The following is a 16612-nucleotide window of genomic DNA, read 5'->3' on the forward strand; positions in this document are numbered from 1 at the left end:
TGAGACCCAAAATATGTCATTTTTAACCGACTTCTAGGACGAAACATAGGATTGTTTTCTGACTTGGATGGATGAAATCATTTGTCTGTGCCTTAAAAATCACTGTTTAAAGAATAAATCAGTTTCATGATGTGACAGTTCGATAGTTTGGTTAGCTTTAAGAATAGTTTAAAGGAAAGAATAGTTTGATGTAAAACAGGCAGGAAAAAAAGAGAAGACCACTCTATGATTCAACAGTTTATTAATCCTCAGAGAAAGCAATCATCTGTTTACATAGAACTCCATAAATGTGATCGTCAAAGATGAAGATTTGACATGATGAAAGCATATAACCACAACCAGCTATTCAACATAACGTGATACAAAAGAAGGTCAAATGTTCCATTTTGAATATGTGGAAGCAAAATCAAACCAGCATGTAAATTGTTGTATTTATTCTCATTCCAACCCTCAAAAGATGAATGAACAATCTATATTCTAAGAGAAAGACAATACAACAACTTCATAAAATAATAAGTGATCATTCAGGTGTTCCTGGATCAGAATAAGGAGACAGAAAAACCTGGTACAGGGTCACTTTCTTAGTTATCTTGTGACACTTTGTAATTGACTTACATGTAGCCACTTTCCCAAAATAAAATCTGCTGTTGGAGAGTCTGTAACTTCATGTCTCTGCCCCTTAGATTGTGATGCCTACGTTTCCCAGAATGCCATTCCATAAACCCAGAGGATAAGTACACATAAAAGTCACACCACTGCAAACAACCTGAGTAAATATATAGAACGCCCGTCACCAGTAGATTGGGTTTCAACGCTCAGTGCAGATGAAGTTGAACTCCATCTTATCATCCTTTTTGAACCACTTATGCTTTCCTCCTGTTTGCATGGCTGCAGACATGCCACATCTATCCATCTCATGTTTGAGTTCCCAGTTATTGTAGCAGACGATCTTGTCACTGACCCAGAACCATAAACCCTCATTGCAGATGTAGCGCAGTCCCGTCCAGACGTAGGGAGTGTTGGCCTGCTTGGCTACCTCTTCGGCCCATCTCTGCTTTTGAGGGTCAGTGATGGAGATCAGGTCACGGTGGTGATCTCTGCAGTAAGTCAAGGCCTGGTCCCAGGTCTTCTTCTCCTTGATCAGGATCACTTTATCTGTCATGGTAGCGTCACAACCCGTCTCCAAGGCTGCAACATAAGGGAGACAAGACGAGTGATAAAAGTAATAAATAAGACATTTATTTAAAGAATACAAACTATACAAACTAACAACCAATTAATCAATCAATCTATCCATCAAAACAAATAGGCAGCCGTGTCAGCCAAGGAAGAAGCAGCAGAGAAGAGGGCCCCCATCCTTGTTCAGAGGTGGGTTCAGCCATCACCATATCAGGCTCAGCTGGGGCTCATGAGCTGCTGATCAACATCCTGAAAGAGAGAAGACAGCAACCAGGACACCAGTGGTGGGCCGTCAGGGCCAGCAAAGCCTTCTCTGCTCGTATCTAAGGGTCGGTCAACCCCACAGCTAGCAGCCCTGACCCAGCATGGAAAAGGATTTGTAGGAATGGTATTCCTGCAGATGGCAGCTACGGAGAACTGTGGCGAAGTGGATAGTAGGGCTGTCTTTCAATCAGAGGATCAGTGGTTCGATCCACAGTTCAGGCTCCAATAGTCGCATGTCGATGTGTCCTTGAGACACTTAACCCCAAAATTGCTCCTGTAGCTGTGCCTACAGTGTAGAATTGTGATATAATCTGAATTGTAAGTCACTTTGGATAAAAGCTTTCTGCCAAATGACTGTAATGTCAGCAAAGAACGCGTTTTATTTGCAACTGAGCGTCTTAGTGTTTGGAGCTACTCTTCAATATTGATTTTGTCGTTTACTCATTTTCATTATTCATTGTTCTGAATGATCTTTATCCCTTTCCTGCCCCTTTAGACTGCTTCTTCTGCTACTGTATTGTGACATGTGAATTTACCCTCTTGGGTTGTTGTTGAGGCAACAGTTGTTGGTGTTGGGGTGGTGGTTGTTGTTGTTATGGCAGTTGTTGGTGTTGGGGTTGTGGTTGTTGTTGTTGGGGGAGCAGGTATTGTGGCATTATTACAAAAACTGGTTCCACAACAGGATGGTCCACTGCTTATGCTTCCAAGGCTTTGCATGAAAGGAAGGCTACCCAGGCTTTCAGCAGCTGCACACATATTTGTAGATACACAGCCAAGAGCTGGAGAAGTGCTGGACCCACTCGTCACTGTAGAGGAAAAATCAGCGTTTAACTACACAGCCTTCATCGTTTTAAGTTTGCTAATTGATTCAAATAAGTAATACCACAATGTAGAATATACTTAAAATATGAGAAATAAAAGTATTTTCACTTCGTACGAGTTTATTACTATACTTTGAATACTATTGAATTATGACATGTAACATTTTGGGAATATTACAACATCAAAACTTAAGTGTATTGACTTTTCTTGAAGTAACTAAAGTCACCATAACTGTCATATGAATGTAGTGCAGTAAAAAGTACAATAATTACCATTGATATTTAGTGGACTAAAAGTATTAAATAGCATACTACAAATACTATAGAACAGCAGTTCGGGGCATGTACTTCTTGACTTTCCTCCACTGGTTGATTTTCCAGATCTCACATGTAGTTAGTTTGAGATACTTTAAGGTTGTAAAATACTTTTTATTAAGACTCACCACTCGCTTGAAAGCAGAGGTTCTCCTCCCCCCTACATTGTACTTGTGAAGTACATTGAGAGGTGACGGGGTTACAAGTGAAACACTCTAGGGAGTTAACTGTCTGAGCAGCGGGGACTGAAAGAGAAAAGAACATCATTTGTTTGACAAAGAGAGAACATTTAAGCTGCACAAAATTGAAGCATGTCAAAGTCTATTTCGTATTTTGTCATCTTGAATGAGGTATTTATACATCTGTACTTACATGGTAGAGTTTCTGTGTTGCAATTATATGTGTTGCAGCACTTAGTAGATGCAACTGCACTCAAAGCACCCAAGTTGGCTGAAAATGTGTGAGAGCCTGTGGCTGGACACAGGGAGGATGATGCACACGCCTTGAATATTTGCTGCGCTGGAGTTCCAGATGAATTGACTACAAAATAAAAAGTTGAGTTCCTCAATATTAATGGAAAGAACACATAACTCTGCAGTACATTTACTTCACTCAAAAGTAGAACATGGTATAAAGAAATGCCCACCTTGAATGGAAGCTGTTACACACATCGTCTCTGAGGAACATGTGACTAGCGTTGTGTTTGAACACTGCTCATCTGTGCATTTCTGACATTGAAATGGCCGATCTGAAAATGGGAGAAGAAATTGTCAAATAATAATGATCACATTTCAAATCAAATATCTGAAGTGTATTGATGGTTTGTAAAGACTGAAAAGTCCTCTTCTTCTACTTCTTCTGAACCAGGATTGTAAATGATATGAGGTTGTACTTTCTAAAAATGGTTTAAGTGTCTAATATACACAACTTGACTCTTTACTCCACCACACATATCTATATACTTGCACAGCCAAGTTTTGTCACGTATATTGCCTAAGAATTGTAATGTAGGAAAGGACACAGAACCCTAGTGGAAAGGAGGGCTTGTCACAGTAGAGATGGACACAAACACAGGATCATAGCAGCTTTGTTGGTGTTCTCTTGATTGTTGAGAGCACTGCGCTTCTTCACTTTAAATCACTGCCTAAATGTTTGGTGCTGATGCTGATGATCTTTAAATGCCTTCCGCCACTATTAAGGAACATTTAAGGGGCTTTATTGGAAGAAATAGGATTTATGTTCTCTTTAGTATATTATCACCTGAAAATAGTAATCTTTGTGTTTTGGTTAGAATGATCCGTTTATATCTACATACGGAGCGGGTCGTCTTCAAGGAGCCGGCCGCCATGTTTCTACGGTAAACCAGAAAGGACAAAACCAACCTGCTTTGACTACCAGACCGTGGTCGGTGAACACAGAGGGGACACCGTTGTTGTGGTCTCCAGGGACGGAAAACAAACACACGGGAAACCTCTGTTGGTGTTGAGGAGCTGCAGCTTTTATTTCTGCACAAACTGAAACATCCTCCGCACCTTCACTCAACTAACTCTCTTCTTCCCCGCTGTTGACTTTTTCTCTCTCTCTCCCTTCAACACTCACTTCCCACTACGCAGACACTGGCTCTGATTCAACTGGTTGCAATTTGTAATCTCACCACTAGATGACACCAGAACTCTACACACTAGACCTTTAAGTGACATTTTATTTTACAGCTAGCAGCGTCATAACAAAGTCTCTAACATAAACAGGATTAACATGAAAAAGCAGATGGAGCTCGTGTACATGTAGCAAATAAATACTCACCGTCATAGCAGAAGAAGTGTTTTGTGTTATTGCATTCATCGGAGCTCCATTTTCCATTTGACACAGTCATAGCACATTCCTTGTTGCTTTCATCTGTAAATTGATCCGGATCCCAGAATCTGAAAGAGGAACTACTCTCATCTGACCACCTCCAGGTGTCTCTGAACAGGCCGATCCAAACGTATGTGTATTCCTCAGACTCTATCTCAGCCTTGACTTCTTCGTCATTGAACTGTGTGAGTCCACTGATCAGGTCAGTGTGATGTTCTCTGCAGTAGCTCTGAGCCTTTAGCCATGTCGTCCAATCGTCAATAAAATGGAATTGTTTTTGGTTTTTTTCTGTGGATTGAACAGATAAACTTAAGAAATACACATTTCTATTAGTTATTTCCTCTCATAAAATCCTATTTTCTTACTTTAAACATGAAATAAACATGTGAGATAGATTAACATGATTTCACTGCAGTTTCATTAATTTACCAGATGAAAGTGTTTGAGATAATAAGGTGGATCACATCATTTCATAGAAAGTAATACAAATAAAAGTAGTCCTTTTGGTGGATTTTTTTTTTCCCCATACCTCCATAAAATAGATAAAGTATATATATATATATATATATATATATATATATATATATATATATATATATATATATATATATATATATATATATATATATATATATATATATATATATATATATATATATATGTCCACATGGAAAACTATTGTTAAACAGGTTTATATTCTGTATACACAACATTATTAGCCACATATTCTCACCATCGTAGCAGATAAATTGATAACTGAAAGTACAAGGGTAATCATTCCATTTGTGATTAATCATCTCCAAACAGTTCTCAGGATGAATCTTATCATTCGGCTCTCCATCAGCCCATTTTGTCTCACTATCATTGAACTTCACCCCTGGCAGAGACCAGAGCCACTTCCTGTTGACATTGTTTTGGTTGTGCAGTCCAATCCAGGCTTCACCTTGATTACTTGCTGAGTCAGTGAGTCTCTTCATATCTGTCATGTCAAACACTTTGGCCAGGTCAGTGTAATGCTCTCTGCAATACGTCTGGGCTTCCTCCCAGGTCTTGTTCTCTCTAACAAAGTGATACTCGTAGAGGCGACACAGGCAGAAGGAACACTGTCCTGATAACAGAGATAATAAATGTGTTCAGTGGTGGTGGTGAGAGAAGAGCAAGAATGTTATAACATGACATCACGCTCCTTCATTTAAAATGGGGCTCTGAGTGCACTTAAGTAGTGTGAGACGTACAATTGTTCTCAGCTGAAGTGCTTAAAATAAATGAAAACAGTAGCAGATGATCCACTTACCCATCAGAATGAGCACAAACACACTCCACTGCATGTTTGCTCTGTTAGATGAAACGGATATGTTAGTGTGCAGTGAACCAAACACAATTATTTTATCAGCTTGTCTCCATCTGTTTGTTCAGTTATAATAAAACAACACTACCACTCCCTCCAGTGTACAAAGTTCAGTCTAATAAGGAAGAGCAATGGTAGGAAATATGCAAACTAACAATATGCATGCATACATTTATATTTGAATATATTTGAATAATTTACAGATAATACAACAAACTGAAATGAATGTTTCTGTGTAAGCTTGTGATGTTCTGGTGTTTGCTTCTATTATCAGAATTATTGTCATTTTCTTCAATGTACAGGTGATACAAGGAATAAGAGGAACACCTTGTGAGATGCTGTCGGTCGTGACAATGTGTCAGTCAAATCAACGGACTTCTGACTCAATGTCATGAAAAACTAGACATTGTACTCTGAGCATTTATTCTAATTGATTGCATTATATTGTCAGGTGTTTCTGTTATTGTGTCCACCACTTGTAACAGCTCGAAGATTACGTATTAAACTGCAAAGTTGCAATTACAGTTGTGCTGTCGTTACGAATCATAAAATAAAGTCCGTTTCTGTATTATGAGTGAACAAACTCTACTGTAAATTATATTTAGTGTCATTGGAGGAGTAAGATATGCTGCTAATTAGTTTTCACTAATACAACAATACTAAGAAATAAGCAGATATGTTTTCCACTGTCCACCTCTGCACAATAAACACTATATTAAAATGACAGAAGAGAATGGTAACTTACATCTTGTGAGTCTTCCTCTTAGACGCTTCACGCTGGTGTCTCTCCTCACGTACTGATGAAGACTCACATCATCCAGACAGCTGCTCTCTTTTAACCACCTGAAAGCCAACATTTGGATATTGAAATACAGAAGTCGGAGACGTCCATCACAGAGGAGAAAGGGTCCATTGATGACAAGTCACTTACATGATGTAACACGTAAACAAAGAGGAACACAGTTCAACATGCAGAAAGAACGGCGTCATTCCAAAGAAATCTACTGATAAGGAAAATACTTTACATTTATGTAAACTGTTCCGAAAATAAGCATTTATGCTTCGCCAACAACTGCAGAGGGCTCATTCCAAGCAAACATAAACACAACGATTCTTAGTTTCAGGTGATTATACACTCATGAATTATGTTCCATATCTGCTAATAGATGCCCCTTAATGCTACACACCGGTGCTTTAATCGAGCAGTTGTCATTTTAAACTCTCACTATGATTTTTCCCTGACCTTAAATACATGTTGCTCCATACCTACACCAGGGGTCGGCAACCTGTACTATCCAAAGAGCCATTTTGCCCTATTTTCCACCAAATAAAATTTGTCTGGAACCGCAAAAGCTATTTGATGTCAAATTTCTCGCCACATATCAAGCATACAGGTAAGCCAGCATCGTTGGCAGTGAAAGCAAATGAATACGTCCACGCAGAATTAAACTCTCCATTTTCCTCCGTGACTTTTCTTCTTTCCGATTTATCCATTGACAGTTTACCGAGGGTGGGAGGGGGGTCTGCAGATCATGATCAGCCAGTTGGACGGAAAGGCATCTTACGATGTAAGCTTCAAGGGGCGGGGATCGCGTAGTCCGGCCGCTTCTGAATAGTCCGCGTAGTCCGGCCGCTTCTGAATATACAACCTGAATATACAACCACAGGATTCGAACCTGTGGAGCAAATGTAGCCCAAAACATTTGCTCCACAGGTTCGAATCCAGGTTGATGCGATCCTTCCATAAATATATTTTCTTCAATGTATTTCTTCATACGTGGCTGTGATGTAGTGCTCACTAATACAATCGTAATCCCCGCAATATATATGAGATGTGGCTTTTAGATCTCCAGCAATATGTTTGTGAATGTGTGACGAATCTGGCAACAGAGGCAGAAAACAGCTGCTGCTGTTACGCGAACACAACACACGCACGGAAGGGAAACCAGTAGGTTTGAAAACCAGTCGGACCGGCACCCACTGCATGCCCAGTGTAGGTGAATAGTCACGTGATATTCGTTTTCATGCCTTTTAGTCTGGATCTCGAAAACAATGCTGAAACTCCGTGTGGACGGAGATAGTTTTTGTTAGTTAAAACTCGTATTAAACGTATTAGTGTGGATGTAGCCTCATGGAGCCGCAGCAGACTGGCCGAAGAGCCACGGGTTGCTGATTCCTGACCTACACAAACGTAACCGCTGCTTTTTTCTTTTTTAACCATGTTTAACACAACTAAAACACACGTTCTGTATCTTTTTTTCACGCTGGTGTCTCTCCTCACGTACTGATGAAGACTCACATCAACCAGACAGCTGCTCTCTTTTAGCCACCTGAATGCCAACATTTGAATATTGAAATACAGAAGTCGGAGACGTCCATCACAGAGGAGAAAGGGTCCATTGATGACAAGTCACTTACATGATGTAACAGGTAAACAAAGAGGAACACAGTCCAACATGCAGAAAGAACGACGTCATTCCAAAATGAATCTACTAATAAGGAAAATACTTTACATTTATGTAAACTGTTCTAAAAATACACATTTATGCTTCGCCAACAACTCAACTTGTAAAATCCAAAGTTAATCTTTTCCCCCTGAGTTTGAGTGTTAGTGTGACGCCAACATGATTCTAAACCATTCTTTTGTTCTTATTCTATTTATTTATTCATTCTAGCAATGTAACCAATCCCATCATTTCATGATGATGTAGAATTCCTTTACAAGATCAGTCAATTTATATGATCATGAAGAAGTTTTGGGCTTTTGGTGTAGAGTTTATTTTTACTAATTTAATCTAAACTACTCAAACATTTAAATGGCTCTGCTTACATAGTTACTGTTAATTTTTAACGTGTTTAAATGTTATATTCATGGTTACTGATGTTTTAAAAAAGTGTTTTGTGTCAAATCCACCTCATAAAACCATATTCCTACAAGAGATATACAAACACCAAAGTAGAGTGAAAGATCCGTCTTAAAGGAGCGTTGTGTAGGATTTAGTGGCATCTAGTGGTGAGGTTGCAGACTGCAGAGGGTTCATTCCAAGCAAACAAAAACACGATTCTTAGTTTCAGGTGATTATACACTCATGAATTATGTTCCATATCTGCTAATAGATGCTCCTAAATGCTACACAATCAAGCAGGTATTTTAAACTCTCACTATGATTTTCCCCTGACCTTAAATACATGTTGCTCCTTTACACAAACCGTAACCGCTGCTTTTCTTTTTTTTTAACCATGTTTAACACGACTAAAACACAAGTTCTCTCTCTTTTTGAGCCCCTAATATTGTAAGTTTGTCAATATTATTCCCTCAAGTCCTAATGTTTCTGATGGTCGGTGACTTTTTGTGTGTGGAGCGGGAAACAAGCAGAGAATCGAGCCATTGTTGTTTTCTTTATGGAATCAGTATGGGGCTGAATCCAAGATACCACTTCTGTAAATTCATTTCAATACTTTATTTGTTGTCTAATAAACTTATATGAAACAGATAAATGAGAAAACAAAACTGTTAACATAAAATAACAATATTAATTGCAGCATAACTGGACTCACCCGTAGCTGCATGACGCAATGATTAATAATCAAAACTTGTGGAAAACAATCAGAGAAACTGAGAGCAGCTGCTGCTCCGACAATAACTACCTCCCGATGTGATTGGCTGTTGCTTAATTGTCCAATTTGAGTTGAAATGAGACTCTGGCATCATCAGTGGGCTTCTTGCTGCGCTCAGTCTGCTGCCATCTGCTGGAAGAATCCAGTACAGCATGTAAAGCACATTCACGTCTTCAAAGCAATTTAGACTGGGAGCAGAGGGGAGGTGGATTGTATAATAAAGTTACTGAATTACATAGATTTCATTTACTAACACATGCATTTAAAAACATTTACGTTTGTTAATCTGAACATTCAGTGTCCGTTGGGTCATTCCTGGAGAAAAATAAAATCCACCAATCAGTTTATATAAGAAGCAACATCTACAAGAGTGTAAATTAGAATTGAGACCCAAAATATGTCATTTTTAACCGCCTTCTAGGACGAAACATAGGATTGTTTTCTGACTTGGTTGGATGAAATCATTTGTCTGTGCCTTAAAAATCACTGTTTAAAAACTAAATCAGTTTCATGATGTGACAGTTCTATAGTTTGGTTAGCTTTAAGAATAGTTTAAAGGAAAGAATAGTTTGGTGTAAAACAGGCATAAAAAAAGAGAAGACCACTCTATGATTCAACAGTTTATTAATCCTCAGAGAAAGCAATCATCTGTTTACATAGAACTCCATAAATGTGATCGTCAAAGATGAAGATTTTACATGATGAAAGCATATAACCACAACCAGCTATTCAACATAACGTGATACACAAGAAGGTCAAATGTTCCATTTTGAATATGTGGAAGCAAAATCAAACCAGCTAAATTATTGTATTTATTCTCATTCCAACTCTCAAAAGATGAATAAACAATCTATTTTCTAAGAGAAAGACAATACAACAACTTCATAAAATAATAAGTGATCATTCAGGTGTTCCTGGATCAGAATAAGGAGACAGAAAAACCTGGTACAGGGTCACTTTCTTAGTTATCTTGTGAAACTTTGTAATTGACTTACATGTAGCCACTTTCCCAAAATAAAATCTGCTGTTGGAGAGTCTGTAACTTCATGTCTCTGCCCCTTAGATTGTGATGCCTACGTTTCCCAGAATGCCATTCCATAAACCCAGAGGATAAGTACACATAAAAGTCACACCACTGCAAACAACCTGAGTAAATATATAGAACGCCCGTCACCAGTAGATCGGGTTTCAACGCTCAGTGCAGATGAAGTTAAACTTCATCTCAGCATCCTTTTTGAACCACTTATGCTTTCCTCCTGTTGCCATGGCTCCAGACATGTTACATTCATCCATCTCATCATGTTTTTCCCAGTTTTTGTAGCTGACGCGCTCGTCAGTGATCCAGAACCAGAAGCCCAGAGTGCAGGTGTAGCGCAGTCCCGTCCAGACGTAGGAACTGTTGGCCTTCTTGGCTACGTCTTCGACCCATCTCTGCTGACGAAGGTTAGTGATGGAGACCAGGTCACGGTAGTTCTCTCTGCAGTGAGTCAAGGCCTGCTCCCAGGTCTTGCTCTTGTTGATCAGGATCACTTTATCTGTCATGGTAGAGATAGAGACAAACACAGGATCATAGCAGCAGCTTTGTTGGTGTTCTCTTGATTGTTGAGAACACTGCGCTCCTTCACTTTAAATCACTGCCTAAATGTTTGGTGCTGATGATCTTTAAATGCCTTCCGCCACCTTAAGTGGCTCTATTGGAAGAAATGGGATTTAATATTGTTAAGTATGTTCTCTTTAGTATATTATCACCTAAAAATAGTCATCTTTGTGTTTTGGTTAGAATGAGCCGTTTATATCTACATACAGAGCGGGTCGTCTTCAAGGAGCCGGCCGCCATGTTTCTACGGTAAACCAGAAAGGACAAAACCAACCTGCTTTGACTACCAGACCGTGGTCGGTGAACACAGAGGGGACACCGTTGTTGTGGTCTCCAGGGACGGAAAACAAACACACGGGAAACCTCTGTTGGTGTTGAGGAGCTGCAGCTTTTATTTCTGCACAAACTGAAACATCCTCCGCACCTTCACTCAACTAACTCTCTTCTTCCTCGCTGTTGACTTTTTCTCTCTCTCTCCCTTCAACACTCACTTCCCACTACGCAGACACTGGCTCTGATTCAACTGGTTGCAATCTGAAACCTTACCACTAGATGACACCAGAACTCTACACACTAGACCTTTAAGTGACATTTTATTTTACAGCTAGCAGCGTCTTAACAAAGTCTCTAACATAAACAGGATTAACATGAAAAAGCAGATGGAGCTCGTGTACATGTAGCAAATAAATACTCACCGTCATAGCAGAAGAAGTGTTTTGTGTTATTGCATTCATCGGAGCTCCATTTTCCATTTGACACAGTCATAGCACATTCCTTGTTGCTTTCATCATTAAATTGATCCGGATCCCAGAATCTGAAAGAGGAATTACTCTCATCTGACCACCTCCACCTGTCTCTGAACAGGCCGATCCAAACGTGTTTGTATTCCTCAGACTCTATCTCAGCCTTGAATTCTTTGTCATTTAACTGTGTGAGTCCACTGATCAGGTCAGTGTGATGTTCTCTGCAGTAGCTCTGAGCCTTTAGCCATGTCTTCTTTTTGTTAATAAAATGGAATCGTGTTTGATTTGTTTCTGTGGAATGAACAGAATTTTTTTTCAATTAGTTATTTATTTAGTTATTTCCTCTCATAAAATCCTATTTTCATACTTTAAACATGAAATAAACATGTGAGATAGATTAACATGATTTCACTGCAGTTTCATTTATTTATTAGATGAAAGTGTTTGAGATAATAAGGTGGATCACATCATTTCTTAGAACATAATACAAATAAAAGTCGTCTACTTGATAAGGATTCATTTGTGGATTTTTTTTTTCATCCCCATACCTCCAAAGAAAGATGAAGTATATATATATATATATATATATATGTCCATATGGAAAACTATTGTTAGACAGGTTTATATTCTGTATATACATAAACATTATTAGTCACATATTCTCACCATCGTAGCAGATAAATGGAAATGTCGTCGTACAAGTGACATCGTACCATTTGTGATTAGTCATCCCCAAACAGTTCTCAGGATAAGTCACATCATCCGGCTCTCCATCATCCCATTTTGTCTCACTATCATTGAACTTCACCCCTGGCAGAGACCAGAGCCACTTCCTGTTGACATTGTTTTGGTTGTGCAGTCCAATCCAGGCTTCACCTTGATTACTTGCTGAGTCAGTGAGTCTCATCATATCTGTCATGTCAAACACTTTGGCCAGGTCAGTGTAATGCTCTCTGCAATACGTCTGGGCTTCCTCCCAGGTCTTGTTCTCTCCAACAAAGTGATACTCGTAGAGGCGACACAGGCAGAAGGAACACTGTCCTGATAACAGAGATAATAAATGTGTTCAGTAGTGGTGGTGAGAGAATAGCAAGAATGTTATAACATGACATCACGCTCCTTCATTTAAAATGGGGCTCTGAGTGCACTTAAGTAGTGTGAGACGTACAATTGTTCTCAGCTGAAGTGATTCTAGCTAAAATAAATGAAAACAGTAGCAGATGATCCACTTACCCATCAGAATGAGCACAAACACACTCCACTGCATGTTTGCTCTGTTAGATGAAACGGATATGTTAGTGTGCAGTGAACCAAACACAATTATTTTATCAGCTTGTCTCCATCTGTTTGTTCAGTTATAATAAAACAACACTACCACTCCCTCCAGTGTACAAAGTTCAGTCTAATAAGGAAGAGCAATGGTAGGAAATATGCAAACTAACAATATGCATGCAATAATGTTTTTCTTTTTATTATCCCAGGTTACGCATTGGAATAAAATACAGATAATACAACAAACTGAAATGAATGTTTCTGTGTAAGCTTGTGATGTTCTGGTGTTTGCTTCTATTATCAGAATTATTGTCATTTTCTTCAATGTACAGGTGATACAAGGAATAAGAGGAACACCTTGTGAGATGCTGTCGGTCGTGACAATGTATCAGTCAAATCAACGGACTTCTGACTCAATGTCATGAAAAACTACACATTGTACTCTGAGCATTTATTCTAATTGATTGCATTATATTGTCAGGTGTTTCTGTAATTGTGTCCACCACTTGTAACAGCTCGAAGATTGCGTATTAAACTGCAAAGTTGCAATTACAGTTGTGCTGTCGTTACGAATCATAAAATAAAGTCCGTTTCTGTATTATGAGTGAACAAACCCTACTATAAATTATATTTAGTGTCATTGGAGGAGTAAGATATGCTGCTAATTAGTATTCACTAATACAACAATACTAAGAAATAAGCAGATATGTTTTCCACTGTCCACCTCTGCACAATAAACACAATATTAAAATGACAGAAGAGAATGGTAACTTACATCTTGTGAGTCTTCCTCTTAGACGCTTCACTCTGGTGTCTCTCCTCACGTACTGATGAAGACTCACATCAACCAGACAGCTGCTCTCTTTTAACCACCTGAATGCCAACATTTGAATATTGAAATACAGAAGTCGGAGACGTCCATCACAGAGGAGAAAGGGTCCATTGATGACAAGACATTTACATGATGTAACACGTAAACAAAGAGGAACACAGTCCAACATGCAGAAAGAACGACGTCATTCCAAAGAAATCTACTGATAAGGAAAATACTTTACATTTATGTAAACTGTTCCGAAAATAAGCATTTATGCTTCGCCAACAACTGCAGAGGGCTCATTCCAAGCAAACATAAACACAACGATTCTTAGTTTCAGGTGATTATACACTCATGAATTATGTTCCATATCTGCTAATAGATGCCCCTTAATGCTACACACAGTGACTTTTCTTCTTTTCGATTTATCCATTGACAGTTTACCGAGTGTGGGGGGGGGTCTGCAGATCATGATCAGCCAGTTGGACGGAAAGGCATCTTACGATGTAAGCTTCAAGGGGCGGGGGTCGCGTAGACCGGCCGCTTCTGAATATACAACTATTTTGAACCACAGGTCCGAATCCAGGTTGATGTGATCCTTCCATAAATATATTTTCTTCAATGTATTTCTTCATACGTGGCTGTGATGTAGTGCTCACTAATACAATCGTAATCCCCGCAATATATATGAGATGTGGCTTTTAGATCTCCAGCAATATGTTTGTGAATGTGTGACGAATCTGGCAACAGAGGCAGAAAACAGCTGCTGCTGTTACGCGAACACAACACACGCACGGAAGGGAAACCAGTAGGTTTGAAAACCAGTCGGACCGGCACCCACTGCATGCCCAGTGTAGGTGAATAGTCACGTGATATTCGTTTTCATGCCTTTTAGTCTGGATCTCGAAAACAATGCTGAAACTCCGTGTGGACGGAGATAGTTTTTGTTAGTTAAAACTCGTATTAAACGTATTAGTGTGGATGTAGCCTCATGGAGCCGCAGCAGACAGGCCGAAGAGCCACGGGTTGCTGATTCCTGACCTACACAAACGTAACCGCTGCTTTTTTCTTTTTTAACCATGTTTAACACAACTAAAACACACGTTCTGTCTCTTTTTTTCACGCTGGTGTCTCTCCTCACGTACTGATGAAGACTCACACATCAACCAGACAGCTGCTCTCTTTTAACCACCTGAATGCCAACATTTGAATATTGAAATACAGAAGTCGGAGACGTCCATCACAGAGGAGAAAGGGTCCATTGATGACAAGTCACTTACATGATGTAACAGGTAAACAAAGAGGAACACACTGTTGACTGTCCAACATGCAGAAAGAACGGCGTCATTCCAAAATAAATCTACTAATAATATGGAAAATACTTTAAATTTAAGTTAACTGTTCTGAAAATACACATTTTCGCATTGCCAACAATTCAATCTGTAAAATCCAAAGTCAAGTTCAGTATATTTTTACTAATTTATTCTAAACTACCCAAACATTTAAATGGCTGTTTACATTCACACTGTTCATTTTTAACACGTGTTTCAGTTATTTTCATGGTTACTGATGTTTGTGTTTGAATACAAATTGTATTGTTCCAAATCCAGCTAATAAACACTGATTTCACAATACATTTTCTATACATGTTGCTCCTTTACCTACGCAAACCGTAACTGCTGCTTTTCTTTCTTTTTAACCATGTTTAACACGACTAAAACACAAGTTCTGTCTCTTTTTGAGCCCCTACTATTGTAAGTGTGTCAATATTATTTCCCACAAGTCCTATATAGTTTCTGATGGCAGGTGACTTTTTGTGTGTGCAGCAGGAAACAAGCAAATAATTTCGATGTTTCTCTTGTTTTTCCCTCTTTAGGCTTCATATTGAATTCACCCTTTGATAGAGAGGCATGTATACAAGTCCACAGAGCTCTCTTTAACAAAGTGCTACTCATAGAGGCGACACAGGAAGAAGGAACACTGACCTGATACCGGACCTGTTTTTCCTGGGAAAAAAACATCACATTTGCATGAGCATAACACTGCTGCACAAGAAGAATGAAGGCTCTTATGTGACTGTTGAAAATGTTGCAAAAGGCAAATTAGTGCACGCTGTGGTTTGCAGTGAACCCAAAGAGTCCTCATCTTTCCCTCTCGTTCTCTTATCTGAATCACACTACCATGGAAACACTCATGGTCTGGTGGTTTCTTGTGTACTGTTTTGCATCTCGCTGGACATCAGACAGTGTGTGGTATTCATCTCCTAATGCTGACAGAGGGCTGCGTACATGTTTCACCAACTGTACATTATTTATAGAAGACAAAACCTGAAGACTCAACTTGAAAAGAACAAGATCAAGACCACTCATAAACTCATAGCTGTGCTCTATTTAGGCACTGCATGGCTCTTTAAAAAAAACTAAACCGCTGCCCCACTTAGAACCATCGACATGTAGGAAGTGGTGTGAAATCTCCAAATAAATCAAATTATCATGATCATACACGCTTGGGCCTCTTAGTTCCAAGCAAGATAATTCGTATCTTAATCTTATTCTATTAGATTATTTTATAAGCATGCAAGATTTAGAAACAGGATAAAGATTTAAAAATGCAAATTTTTTTTTTTAAATTACCCCAATTATTGCTATATAAATGAGATTTGACATGCTCTGGGTTGAATAGAAGAACTGAATATACTGGATTGTACTGTCCACCTCTGCAAATATACACAAACATTAAGTCTCACATCATACATCTGAACTAACATCTTTTGATTCCTGCTTCACA

At 38.9% G+C, this 16612-nt stretch overlaps 2 protein-coding genes across 3 annotated transcripts; both read right to left on the reverse strand.

Moving 5' to 3' along the window:
- Positions 1–230: 230 nt before the first annotated feature.
- On the reverse strand, positions 231–6616 carry LOC306714757 (uncharacterized protein). Of its 2 annotated transcripts, XM_079184886.1 has the most exons (10): positions 6527–6616; positions 5728–5768; positions 5167–5541; positions 4383–4721; positions 3226–3327; positions 2952–3119; positions 2708–2824; positions 2063–2249; positions 1980–2023; positions 231–1188 (listed from the first exon to the last, which is right to left on the reverse strand). In XM_079184886.1, the coding sequence occupies exons 2-10, from the start codon at positions 5759–5761 to the stop codon at positions 809–811; spliced, it is 1746 nt and encodes a 581-aa protein (XP_079041012.1). In that variant the 5' UTR covers positions 5762–5768; positions 6527–6616; the 3' UTR covers positions 231–808. The 2 variants fall into 2 exon arrangements, with proteins under 2 accessions (XP_079041012.1, XP_079041011.1); XM_079184885.1 differs by having other exon boundaries at positions 1980–2249.
- A 3390-nt stretch (positions 6617–10006) lies between these two features.
- LOC306714770 (C-type mannose receptor 2-like) lies at positions 10007–13843 on the reverse strand. Its single transcript, XM_079184900.1, has 5 exons — positions 13787–13843; positions 12973–13013; positions 12406–12780; positions 11692–12030; positions 10007–10934 (listed from the first exon to the last, which is right to left on the reverse strand). The coding sequence occupies exons 2-5, from the start codon at positions 13004–13006 to the stop codon at positions 10588–10590; spliced, it is 1095 nt and encodes a 364-aa protein (XP_079041026.1). The 5' UTR covers positions 13007–13013; positions 13787–13843; the 3' UTR covers positions 10007–10587.
- Between the last annotated feature and the right edge of the window lie 2769 nt (positions 13844–16612).

The sequence above is a fragment of the Pholis gunnellus genome (assembly GCF_910591455.1).
Source record: "Pholis gunnellus genome assembly, chromosome: 23".
Classification (NCBI taxonomy): Eukaryota; Metazoa; Chordata; class Actinopteri; order Perciformes; family Pholidae; genus Pholis; species Pholis gunnellus.

Coding starts and splice junctions, on each gene's coding strand:
- LOC306714757 (XM_079184885.1), bottom strand. CDS start 5,761: ATGCAGTGGAGTGTGTTTGTGCTCATTCTGATGG. Junction 4,722..5,166: donor TCAATTTATCTGCTACGATG/GTGAGAATATGT, acceptor TTCAATCCACAG/AAAAAAACCAAAAACAATTC. Junction 1,189..1,979: donor CTCAACAACAACCCAAGAGG/GTAAATTCACAT, acceptor CTTATGTTGCAG/CCTTGGAGACGGGTTGTGAC.
- LOC306714770 (XM_079184900.1), bottom strand. CDS start 13,006: ATGCAGTGGAGTGTGTTTGTGCTCATTCTGATGG. Junction 12,781..12,972: donor GTTTGTGCTCATTCTGATGG/GTAAGTGGATCA, acceptor CTCTGTTATCAG/GACAGTGTTCCTTCTGCCTG. Junction 12,031..12,405: donor TCCATTTATCTGCTACGATG/GTGAGAATATGT, acceptor TTCATTCCACAG/AAACAAATCAAACACGATTC.